The 13,596-nt window shown below is 35.6% G+C and overlaps 1 protein-coding gene across 1 annotated transcript; it reads right to left on the bottom strand.

Annotated features, from left to right (window-relative positions):
* Positions 1–4,049: 4,049 nt before the first annotated feature.
* On the bottom strand, positions 4,050–11,149 carry LOC103558913 (olfactory receptor 6Y1). Its single transcript, XM_070608239.1, has 2 exons — positions 11,099–11,149; positions 4,050–5,033 (listed from the first exon to the last, which is right to left on the bottom strand). Exons 1-2 carry the CDS (start codon positions 11,147–11,149, stop codon positions 4,050–4,052), a joined length of 1,035 nt encoding a protein of 344 aa, XP_070464340.1.
* Positions 11,150–13,596: the final 2,447 nt, after the last annotated feature.

The raw sequence follows: 13,596 nt of genomic DNA, 5'->3' as shown, positions 1-13,596 counted from the left end.
AATAAAAGAGGAGATGAATGTTGTATGGCAAAACCCCAACCTTTAAAAAGCCAGTAATTAAAAGAAGGCTTGAAAGAATTCAACTGATTTTACATGAAACAATGTCACACCAGAACAACGTACAATCAGACTTAAAATAATACAACAAAATACAGCAGCAAAAAATGTAAAATCTACAATTTCTGACATCTAATTAAAAGATACTAGACATTCAAAGATGGAAGAGAAATATAAACCATAAACAGGAGAAAAATTATTCAATTGAAACAGATCCATAAATGACAGAGATGAGAGAATTAGTAGAAAAGGACACTGAAATGATCATTATAAATATATTCCATATGGTCCAGAAGGTAGAGGAGAATATGAGCAAGATGAGGAGATATATGGAAATTGTAAAAGAGACCCAAGTATAACTTATACAGATGAAAACATATACTAACTGAAGTGAAAAATACACTGATTTTTGTGTCCTTTTGATGAATTGAATACTTTACCAGAATGAACAGCAAACACTGCAGTAGAAAAAATCAGTTAACTTGAACACAAAGAAATATTCAATTAATTTAACAAGGCAGTCAAAATGGGACAAAAATTTAAGATTAGAGATTATGAGACAAAAAATGAAGATCTACTAATATACAGTCTCTAAGGTACCTATTTTAATTATCAACCACAGGTAGGTCAAAGGTGAAAGGAAAAAAAATATATATATACCATGAAGATACAAATGAAAGAAAAGCTGTAATGAATTTATTAAAATCAGATATAGTTAATTTTAGAACAAGGAGCATTCCTTGAGATAAAGGGTGATGTTTCAGAATAGTAAAATGTACAATTCATCAAAAGGACATAAAAATCCCAAATGTATATCCACATAATTACAAAGATTGAAAATTCATTAAGTAAAACACTGATGAAAATGAATGAGAAATAGATGACTCCACAATTGTTCAACATCTCAGTCTCAGGAACTCATAGAACAAGTATACCTAAAATAAATAAGGCTATAGAAGATTTTAGCAATACTGTTAACCAATATGACCTAATTAATATTTATAGAATGGTCCACCTGAAAACAACAGAATACATATTCTTTTCAAGTGTTCTGGGAATGTTTACCAAAACAGCCATATGTATGGCCATAAATGAGTCTCAACTACTTTGGAAAATTTAATTAATATAAAGTATATTCTCTGATTAAAATTAAGTTAAACTAGAAAACAATAACAGAAAGATGTATAGAAAATATCAGATAAACAACACTTGAATCACACACTTCTGAATAACTCATAGGTCAAAGGGAAAAACATCACAAAGGAAATTAGAATTATTTCAAACTGAATAAAATGAAAATATGACATATCAAAATTATTTGGGGCATACAGCTAGAGCAGTGTTTATAGGGAAATTTATAGCATTAAATGCTTATAATACAAAACAAGAGACCTAAATCTATAGGCTAAACTTATGTCTTAAGAAATGAGAAAAAGAACAAATTACAGTACCTCAAAAGTAAGCAGAAGAAAGGATATACATATCTCCTTCAAAGAATGAAATAGTAAAGAGAAAATTAACATAAAACCAATAAAATCAAAAGCAATTTTATTGAAAAAATCAATAAAGTTGATAAATCTTTAGTGAAATTGAAGAATGTAAAATAGAGAAGACAGATCATCAATATTAGGCAATAAAGAGGAACTATCTTTACATATAGTGTAGACATTTAAGGAAATATTATGAACAATTTTATGCTAATAAATTTGACAAATTAAAGGAGCGTATTATTTGAATGGCATACTTTCAAAGCTCACTCAAGAATAAATCAATAACTTCAATATTCCTATATCTATTAAAAACATAGACTTTGTAGTTAAAAAATTTTTACAAATGAATCTCGTAGTCTAGATTAGTTCACTGGTGAATTTTACGAAACATTTAAGGGGAAAATAATATTAAGTCTACATACTGTTTCTGATGAACTGAATATTTGTGTCCCCTCAAAATTCATATGTTGAAGCTTCAACCTCCAATGTGACTGTATTTGGAGATATGGCCTTTATTGCAAGTAACTGAGGTTAAATGTAGCTGTGCTCTCTCTCCTCACCATGAGAGAACACGGGGAGAAGTTGCCTATCTATAAGCCAGGAAGAGAGTGCTCACCAGGAACTAAATTGGTTGAGACCTTGATCTGGGACTTCTAGCCTCCAAAACTAGGAGAAAACAAATTGCTCTTCAAAAGATTCTTTTAAGAAAGTGAAAGGCAAGCCACTAAGTGGGAGAACATGTTAACAAAATTTATATCTGACAAATAATTGCATCAGAGTATAAGAAGAATTCTTAAAGCTCAATAAATAAGATTAAGGCGAAAAAACCTAACTTAAAAATTGGGTAAAATGTTTGATTAGATACTTCCACAAAGAAATTTTACAAATTGCAAATAAATAAATGGAGAGATGCTTATCATTAGGGCAATGCAAATTAAAACCAATGAGATGCCTTTATATACTCTCTAAAATGACCACATCAAAATTCTAACATTTCCTAACCATTGACAAAGTTGTAAGTCAATTGGAATTCTCATACATTGCTTGTAAGGATGTAAAATGGTTCAGCTACTTTGGAAAATTTGGCAACTTTTTCACAAACTTAAGCAAAATTTTATCATACTACGCAGTAAGGATGCCATAACAACCCTCATCTCCTGAAAAGAAATTTAAGTCTATATTAACAACAAAACTTATCTTAAACATTCATAGAAGCTTTATTAATAATAGCTCCAAACTAGAAACATCCTAAATGTCCATCAACTGGTGAACAGAAAAACAAATTGCATTCTATCCATACAATAGAATAGCACTCAGCAATCCCCTGTAACTGATACATGTAACAATATGGAAGAATCTTAAAGGCATTATGGTAAGTGAAAGTAGCCTGGCACAAAAGACTACGTATTTTCTGATACCATTTACATCAATTTCTAGAAAAGGCAAGCTAAAGTGACAAAAAGCATATCAGTTGCCAGTGGCCAGGTCTAGGGGTTTGGGTAAGATTTAAGAAAAACGCATACAAGGAAACTTTTTGGAATGATGGGCATGTTCTTTATAGTGATTGCTGTCATTCTACAGCTATTTACTTTTCCAAAATTCATCAAACAGTGCACTTAAAAAAGTGAAATTTATTGAATGGAATTATACTTTACAAAGCTGATTTTTAAAAAGATAACTGTAATATACGGAGTGAACAGTAGTGGGTAATAAAATCTATGGTAGAGGAATACAGAAAAGCTTTACTTTTACTGCTTAAAATTTTGAAAAAAACAATAACACGCTTTCTAAATTTTTACTTGGGTTTTCACAAATCTTGGGCCACTCATTGGCTTTGAGCTTTTTTACCTACAAATGTGTCAATTAAGATGAAGTGGTGACTATATTTAAATGAACACACATCAGTGTCTCTGGAAAAATAGAGGGATGAGAGAAAGTGAGGAGGGAGGGAGAGAGAAAGAGAGAGAGAGAACAAAAAGACTGAGAGAAGGGAAGAAAAAAGATAGGTGACAATGACAAGGTAGAACAAAAACAGTCAGATGGGACAGAGGAGGGGTGCACTGGGAGGGCCAAAAAGTAAAAAATTCACAATTTCCATCATCTTCTGTGTTCAAACACATTTATTCAATTATCCTTTGAACAAATATTTTCATTAAGCACCTAGTATGTGTCAGACTCAGTTGAATGTACAGATGATACATTAGTAAACTACACAGACAAAAATCTCTCCACTTGTGGAGTTTGTATTTTAGTGTGAGAAAAAGAATTTTTCTTCATTTCAAATAATTTTTGGAAAATGTTTAAAACTTGTCTGCTGATCTAGAGGTAGACACTACTTCTTTGGGATATGGTTCTCTAGCCATGTTTGTGTATGCGCACACACCACACACACACACACAGTATCGTTAAAATACTGGAGATAGATAACCAAAAGCAAGAATATGGGTAGAACAATGTAGTTATCATCTCCTGATTCTGGCCTGATGGGACTCTATAAGTTTCTTAATTACTCAAAGCTGCATCTTCCCTGGGTCCACTTCCTGTGCAAAGTATGGTCTTCTTGAGAGCTGCCTTTACTTCACGATTCCTCAGACAGTAAATGATGGGGTTGAGGAGTGGGACCATGACAGTGTAGATCACAGATACCACTTTGTTGGAATTGTAGGCATACATAAGCTTAGGGCGGACATAGGTGAAAAGAGTTGTGGAATAGAAGAGAATTACAACTGTCAGGTGAGAGGCACAGGTGGAAAATGCCTTTTGGCGGCCCTGAGCAGAAGGGATCCTGAGGATGGTCATGAGAATAGTGACATAAGATGCCACCACTACACAAAAGGGGACAGCAATGACAATGAGGGCCAGGAAGAAGTCCACTAGCTCAGCCTGTGAAGAATCTTCACAGGAGACATTGAGGAGTGGAGAAATATCACAAAAGTAGTGATTAATGTGAGGTGTGCCACAGTAGTGGAGTTGAGCTATGAAAATCATCTTAATCATGGCAGTCACAAGCCCACAGAACCAGCATCCCCCAGCCAGTGTACCGCAAAGCTGGTTGGTCATGATAACTGTGTAGCGTAGTGGATTACAAATGGCTACATAGCGGTCAAAGGCCATAACAGCAAGGAGGATGTATTCAGTGCAGACAAAGGTCACAAAGAAGTAAAGTTGAGTCATGCAGCTGTTGAAGGAAATGGTTTTGTCATGGCTGAGGAAGTCTATTAGCATCTTGGGGCTGATGACTGTGACATACCACATTTCCAGGAAAGAGAGGTTGCTCAGAAAGAAGTACATGGGCTTATGCAAGTGTCCATCACTGCGAATTGCTAGGATGATAAGAAAGTTCTCTATCAGTGTCAGCTGGTAGGTTACCAGAAAAACAAAGAACAGGAGCAGCTGGAAGGCTGGCCGTGTTGGAAATCCCAGAAGAATGAAATGTGTTGTCGCTGTCTGGTTGTCTATCTTCAGAATCTTAGTGATCGGAGCTGGCTGTGGGCACAGACAAAATCAATTCCTTCCACATCCCAAGTACTAGCTTATGGTTATTGACACTGAAAACACCCTGCATCAGCAAACTCATCACAATAGACACTCTCCTGCCTTAATATCTTTGCTTCCTTCTAAGTTATGATTGGAATCAAAACTTTTGAGCAAAAAATGTACTTTAAGGAGCTTGTATTTTAATTTTTTAAAATTAAACCAAGAGAGAGAACTTATCCAAGATTACGCAGAAGTGAAATTGGAACCTTCTGATTCCCAGTTCTATGCTTTTCCAATATATCACTGTTGGGCATAAAAGGATGACCTTTATACCACCCTTTCACTATAGGCAATACATTCCCATCTACTTCATGTGGAAAAGAAGCCGTATACTCAGTTGCCCTTCTCAAGTATAATTTGTATGACTCTGGATAAGTTGCATGATCACGCTTATCTGTAAAATGAAGAGATTTCTCCTATTTTTTGACCTATTTAACAAGGTTATAGAGCTTGAACGAAGCAATATTTGAGCAGACACACAAGATTCATAGCAAATTTAATATAACTATTCATTAGCTTCTCAGAGAACAAAATCAAATGGGTAATTTAAAGGATAAACATTTTCTTTTATCTAATCCATTGTATAGAGTGCTTGATTAGGAGTTTGAAAAAAGTATATTCAAATTCCACTTTTGTCCAACTCTAGCTAAGTGAACATACTGCATAAGCTTTCAGAATATTAGTTCTTTTATTTCTAAGGTGGATGTAGTATAATTACATCACATTTTGTCAGCAGCTAATGAACTTTAGAGTTTAAGTTCCTATGGATAATTGCTGCTACCCTTCCAGGACACACTACTAATACCCGCAATGTCCTGTCAAAAAAAATCAACAAAGATCTAAATGGTGGAAAAAACAGCCATTGTTAATGAGAAAGGGGGAGGCGACCTTTCCAAGGGTATTAGATTAAAGAACCCATAACTTGTTTGTAAGTAATGCTAGAAAAAATGGAGAACGAAGATGCCTTCTGCAGTTGGTGACCTTTCTACATTCCTGTCCAGTAATTCAGCAAAATGTATGGCCTCCTTCTAGGTTGGGCTGAGAATCATTGCAAAGCCTACTGGACGCTAAACACTGTACCATTTTTAATCCTTCTCTGTGTCCTACTGCTTGATTTCTCTCTTCTGTTCTTCTCCAGAGCCAGTCACTCTTATTTTCTGTTTATCATCAACCTTGTTTTGTGGCATAAATATGTGAGACAATTGGAAAGGCTATTTTTTTTTCCCTGAGGAAATGGTCATGGGGTGAAAGAGCTGGAACACTGCTGCCTGTCTCACCCATTTCCCTCTTTCTACCTAGATGTTGGCTTTAGGATCCTAAAGAAAGGCATAATAGTCAACTCTTAATTATCCACATTTAGAAAGGAAAACAGATACAGATAACCAAAAAAGGAAAACAATTTATCATAGTTTAAATTCAACAAACGGTTGTATTCTTGTTGGACTTCAGCCCCTTAACAAACACACACACACACACTCAACACAAAATTTGGCCTTGCTCACCACAATCTAGGATTTACTAGGCAGTGGGACAGTGGAGCTTATAAACAAGGCAGGGTCTATGAATCCTCCCCAGGTTTCCTTCAACATGCTTTCTTTTAATCCCTTAGTCTAAGAGCCTAACCAACTTGAAACCTATTTATGAATAGTTTATGCCCATTCTCCATTCTTCCTTTTTCTCACCATATCTCCATCCTTTTAAATGGACAGGTGGAATTAACATATTTCTAGCTACTGAGGGGCAGTATGGGAGGCATGTTCTTGTTCACAGTAATAGGATACCAGTCTTCAGAGGTGTGTCTTTGGGCTTATTCCCTGGATGCATCATTTTATTCCAAAATGTATAGGCAGGACATTATACCTGAAAGTCTTTTCTCCTTGTAACCCTTTCCAGTGGCCCCTACAAGAATTCTAGCCTAACTAAATTGTTCTAAGAATGACTCTAGTAAATAAGAGAATGCAATATATTTTCAGAACTTTAGCAATAGATATAGTTATTCTCAGAGTAGATGTCTTAGAATTAAAGCTGGGAATAAAAACAGCATATATAATTTTAAGACTAAGGATTAGTAAATAAAGTGGGGGACCTTGTCACAGAAGCTATGCATTCTCTTATTCTTCCTCTACTTTCAACAGAAGTATAAATGTCCAGATACAGTACCACAAGATGATTGAGTACAAGATAAAGATAAAAAGAAATAAAGGGAAAAGAAAGGAGTATATGGTTTTATATCAAGAACATCTGAGTGAGCAGTTTTATCATCTAAACATGGAACTTAGTTTTGAGATTTCTAGTAGTCAAATAAAAGAGGAAAACAATTGGAAGTACAGTATGATCAATTGGAAGTACATTTTATCCTTACAAGTCTCCATATTTAATATACATGTATATACATATTATATATGTAATATATATATACATAATGTGTATATATTATAGACATAATTGTTATATTTTGATAAATGGGAAATTAATGCACAAGGAGGTTGTATGCTTTGCCAAAAGTGACATGCAATGTAAACGTAGTAAGGGATCTAGGTTCCAAATCTCCAGGGCTAGATTATCTTAATCACATCCAGCAGCTTCCAAATCTGTTTATACAGTCCATATGGCAGTCATATGAGGAAGAGAGCAAGGCTCTCATAGTTAACAACCTTTCCTCCAACAGATGTTCTACAGCAAATGGATCCCTGAGGAGGATGTGCTGAATATATGGCAGCATTTTCACAGCCAGATGATGCCTCACATTTGCATATCACTTTATAATATCTGAAAGCACATTATTTCATTTAATCCTTATAATCATGGAGTTAGCTAGGACAAATGTCATAGTGCCTGCTTTACCCAGAGATATTAAATATCTAGCTCAAGGTCACACAGTTAATTGTTTAATGACAGAATTGAAAAAAAATACCCAAATTTCTTTTTCCTCCCCACTACTTTTTCTGTATGAGTTGGCAGAGGATGCTCTTTGAGTTGGGTAATTTTTTTTTTCTTCTTCTGAGCATTAAATTGCACCTTTGAAAACAGTTTTAAAAGCACTCTGTCTGAGGAATGAAAGCTTAAGGAGTGAAGAATCAAATTGCCAGGATGAGAACCAAAAGCCAGATATGTATTTCAGTACTCTGGATATCAAAAACATTATTTTCATCAGCTTTAAACCATCTCTCTGTTCCTTGTAGCCAACTTGCAGCTCTCCATTGTGGACTTACTTCATAGAATAATAGTATTTTAAACCAGTGAGATTTTAGTTCAGTTTTTTATTTTCAGGTAAGGGAAGTGAACCCAAGAGTGCTTAAGGGATTTTCCCAATGTCAAACAACTATATAGTGGCAGGGTAGCAATTTATTGATAACGTTTCAGTCCTTGGCAAGCTTTAATACCTGGCTATGTTACAAACTCCATTAAATTTAATTTCTTCTATGGACTAATAATGTAAGTGCAAGAAGGAAAAATCGTCTTAAATTTTAGCTTGATTTGAACAGAATTCTAAAAGTTAGTATGAGACTTCCAAGCATGTTTTTTAAAAAGGCTATGTTACAAGCTTTCACAATTAATAGTCTATTGTATTATCTACACACACACGCACACACACACACACTACTAAAGAAGTAGAAGGGGTACATTCAGCTCTAGAACCACAGGATTTTAGCGCTGCAAGGAACCTGAAAGGCCATACAATTTAACTCCTTGCCAATTTTGTGAATATCCAATACATATATCCAAGTATTCACCTAACCTCTGCTTGATCCTCTTCAGGAGCAGAAAATTATGTCTACAAATATAGCCATACTTAAAAATAAGAAATCTCTGACTGGGAGATGCAGGGCTTTCTCCTATGGAACGTAACCTCGCCGCATTCATGGGTTCTGGTTCTGTTTTCTGGAGATGCAAAGAATAAGTCTTACTACTTTCTCAAAGGATAGCCTTTCACTCTCTGAAAAGAGCTGTCAGGTCCATTCACTCTCCAATCTCCACCACCAATCTATCACCCCTGCCTCATATCCTCATGTCTTTCCTTCTTTAGATTGAACCATGCTATATTTCTCTCTCATATATGTGTATGTGTATTCATGAGTGTGTGTGTGTAACCAAGTTGTTAGTTCTCCTGAAGTTTGTGGTCATCCTTATTGGATAATCTCAGTTTAATTGGAGCATTTAATGGTAAGCAATGTCAGAAGGTTGTGGAAAATAGACTTGGGATTTAAGCCTTAATTTTATTCTGAAAAACAGGAAACAGGAATAGCTTCATCCCTTTGTGCCTTCCAACAAAGAGGAGCAGGGAGCTCTGCTTGTGATTTCCCAGGGAGAGAAAGACAAAGGAGAAAACTTATGTGGTCAAAGCACTCCCAATAATGGAGGCATTTTAAAAATTGTCATGCCAGGTCTGTGAAGATTGGTCTGGCCAAACCGAATTCCCAGAAATCTCCAAAGTGAGACACAGAGACTAGAAATGCAACAGGATAATCATTTATGCTCAATCTACCAACTCCTGCAGGGAGATTAGAAAAAGATGTAAGTAGGTCAGAAGTGTACTTATCAGTCTTGGACCCTCAATGGCAAGACATTTTCTAAAAAGGATAAACACATTTTTTACTCCTTTAAATCAGTTTTAAAAAGATATAATTCGGGGCCGGCCCCATGGCCAAGTGGTTAAGTTCGCGTGCTATGCTGCTGGTGTCCCAGTGTTTCGTTGGTTCGAATCTTGGGCGCGGACATGGCACTGCTCATCAAATCACGCTGAGGCAGCATCCCACATGCCACAACTAGAAGGACCCACAAAGAAGAGTATACAACTATGTACTGGGGGGCTTTGGGGAGAAAAAGGAAAAAAATGAAAAATAAAATCTTTAAAAAAAATAAAAAGATATAATTTAGTCCATCTCCCTCTTCCCAGTACCTCTTAGAAATAAATATGTTTCAGGGCTATATGCATTGCAGTTCCCAAGTTTACAGCAGTGCAGAATAATTAACTGTCATGTAGTGACCCTCTTTTCAGCTCTCAGTTTCTTCTACAAGCTGGTTTTGAAGACGTTAGGGGAAAAAATCCATATTTCATATCACTGGTCCCCTATACCTTTTATAACTCTCTAAAATCATGGCTTATGTTTCAAAATAATTTTTTTTTTCATCTAAGTAGTTTTAGGAAAGTGGTTTAATTTCTCTGAGTCTCATTTTGAACATGATTAATCTTTGCAGTTTATCTAAGGATTTCAAATTGAGGATAAATGTGACCACATGATGCATTTTTTGAATAAACAGCATAAAGGGAAAGGAATCTTACTTTCCTCCCCTTATAGTACTATGAAGAGAAGTGAAATTTTCTTTGGTCTTCTAAGGAGTTATAAGTCATCAAAACTGCAGCCATCAGCACCTTGGCCAACCCCTGCCCTTACTTAACATAAAAACACAAATGCATACTCAGGTACCTACCTTCCACCACCACTCCTTACATACACATATTCATTTGTGTACTCTCACTCATTAATTCTAGTTTCTCTGCCACTTTCTGTTTTGCTGTCTGTTAAGTCATAGTACATCTGGACTCTGCACTGTACAAGGCTTAGAGCTGAGCTGATGCATTAAATTGAGGAATCTTCAGGAAAGTAGACCACTGGGCAATTTTGGAGACCCAAGCCTATTTCTTCTACAGTGAGTGCTTATAAGAAAGTCTTAAAATGACACAATAATCTATATTACACATATCTCTGAATCTCTAACATTTTTCATATGGCTTAATATGCATGGGTGCTAAAGAAATATTTGTTGAACTGAAATTAATCTCTATATGTATTAAATTCACTCCCCCACTATGCACTGCTGCTATACTACTCATCAAAGGCTCAAAGAAGACAAATTACTTTTAAAAATCAATAAAATGAAAACTCTGGAGAATCGATGATTTAAATAAAAATGATTTTCAATTACCCCCTCCTTAACTTCATAATAATAAATAATTAAAAGCTGGCCAAATTCTCCTTTTGAAAATATCTGAGAGTACTTTTTCAACTCACCATTTTCTCAGTGATACAAATTGTAACTGTTTTCCAAGTCTCGTCAGGCATGGCCAGCTTACGCTGAGAAAAGGAAAGAAATCGTATAGACTAGAAGGAGGAAGGGAATTCCCTAAGCCTAGAGAGTTCTTGGGAAAGTATGGTTGTGTCTCTGCTCACCTTGAAGAAGGCACAGAATGGAGCTATTTGTGCTTTTGCCTACCTTAAAGCTACTGGAGGAGCATAAGCCAACTCCTTCACACCCACAGGGGACCTCTCAACAGACACAGCCCTCAGGAAAGTATTTGGCCTTTTCAGGGCTCAAGGGGATGCTGGAGGAATTCTAAGAGAGGAGGTAGCAAGCTATGTGAAATCTCAAGGCACAAGAGAGATCTTAGAGTGATTTGAAACACAATGCTCTTGTTCCCACCAGACTCTGGAGAAGAGGAAGCTGAGGGAAAAGTGTGTGTATTTGTGTGTGCGTGTGTATCCTCTTCTCTTTCTGGAGAATGGTCATTCTTATTTGGAGACCCAAGTATATGAGCACACACAGAGGTACAAACTTCAAACACACTCAGATATAGTGCACACAAAGTAACAACTCTATACACCAGCATGACTCTCATGCATAAGTAACTCAGTAGATATATAAAAAAAAACACATTCAGACAATACTTGTATTTTCAAAAACGAATAAGAATATATGTATATTTACTTTTATTACCTGTAAAAGGTACACATTTAGAAGAATATAAAAGTATTTGGAGAAGGTAGGAAGTAGTCAGACTGTATAGAAAGTATACTGTCATGGAAAGTGGACAATTATCTCTTTAGATGTATAAGCCACACATGGGTTACAATACTTGCACACACAGGGATGGTTAGCCTGAGAACCACAGGGCATAAAATGAGCAGGATTTCTTGGGATATCATATGCCTTAAAAGGTAAGGATGCTGACCAGTGTAGGACCCTGTACTTTTCTGGAATTGGGAAAGATGAGGAATAGTCAAGATAAAATAGCCTTTCCAAGTATATAATTAAGTTCTGTGCCAAAATAACAGAATTCCCTTAAGGAAGAATAGGAAAATTCTCTGAATTACAAGGATCCTAGTTAATATTTCTAGGAATAATTGCAATTTAGTCTTCATTATTTTCCAATTCAATAAAAAAATACAAAAGCAAATTTCTTCAACAAAAAACTGAGAAAATACTTCATTTTCAGGGAGTATTCTAGCTCATTTGTGGTTCTTTGGTGATATTCTGTGTTCCCAATCTCTAGGAGCTTGATTATTCATTTATTCAATAAATATTTACTGCTGAGTATCTTCTAAGAGTCAGGAACTATTTTGGTCATGGGTCAGTTTCAAATAGTTTTACTGTAACAGTTTTACGCAGTCCTTAGGCATTTGCTGGTATACTTCAAGAACCAGAAGCTCCTCTCTCATCAAAACTTCAGTCAATAAGAGAGGGTTAATAGCATTCCCCTGATTTAGACGAAGAAAACGTGATATAGAAAATTAAAAATTCCTGTGAAATGCAACAGAAAGAGGACATGGTTTTCAATTAAGAAAAACATGACTTTGATTTGCACCTCACTCTCACTAGAATGCCTGTCATCAAGAAGACAGGAGACAACAGGTTCTGGTGAGGATGTGATGAAAAAGGAACCCTTGCACACTGCTGGTGGGGATGTAAATTAGTCCAACCACTATGGAAAACACTATGGTGATGTCTCAAAAAATTAAAAATAGAACTGCCATATGATCCAGCTGTTACACTTTTGGGTATTTATCCAAAGAGCACAAAAACATTAATTCAAAAAAATATTTGAACCTCTATGTTCATTGCAGCATTCACAATAGCCAAGACTTGGATGCAACCTATGTGCCCAACAGTGGAAGAATGGATAAAGAGGATGTGGTGTATATAAATAGATATACAATGGAATACTACTCAGCCATTAAAAAAGACAACATCTTGTCATTTGCTACAATATGAGTAGACCTTCAGGATATTAGGCCAGGCGAAATGTCAGACAGAGAAAGACAATAACAATATGACTTCACTCATATGTGGAGGAAAAGCAAACAAACAAACATAGGTACAGAGAACAGATTGGTTTATCAGAGGGGAAGAAAGTAGGGGGAGGGCAAATGGAGTAAAGGGACACGTATGTGCAGTGACAGATGGCAACTAGATTGTTGGTGATGAACACAATGCAGTTGATACAGAAGTCATAATATAATGATGTATACCTGAAGTTTATATAATGTTATAAACCAATGTGACCTCAAGAATAAAAAATAAAAGGTTACAAAAAAGTGTGGTATAAATACACAGTGGAGTATTATTCGGTCATAAGAAAGAAGGACATCCTTCCATTTGTAACAACATGGGTGTAACTTGAGCACATTATGCTAAATGAGATAAGTCAGACAAAGACATGTACTGTATGACATCATTTATATGTGGAATCTAAAAAAAAACTAAAAGCCACATTCGTAAAAAACAGAGAGTA

Source organism: Equus przewalskii, unplaced genomic scaffold (genome assembly GCF_037783145.1).
Source record: "Equus przewalskii isolate Varuska unplaced genomic scaffold, EquPr2 ChrUn-6, whole genome shotgun sequence".
Taxonomy (NCBI): Eukaryota; Metazoa; Chordata; class Mammalia; order Perissodactyla; family Equidae; genus Equus; species Equus przewalskii.
The sequence above is the reverse complement of the archived record's forward strand: the minus strand, read 5'-3'. Positions and strand labels throughout refer to the sequence as shown.

Coding starts and splice junctions, on each gene's coding strand:
- LOC103558913 (XM_070608239.1), bottom strand. CDS start 11,149: ATGCCTGACGAGACTTGGAAAACAGTTACAATTTGTATCACTGAGAAA. Junction 5,034..11,098: donor TTTGTATCACTGAGAAAATG/GTGAGTTGAAAA, acceptor CTGTGCCCACAG/CCAGCTCCGATCACTAAGAT.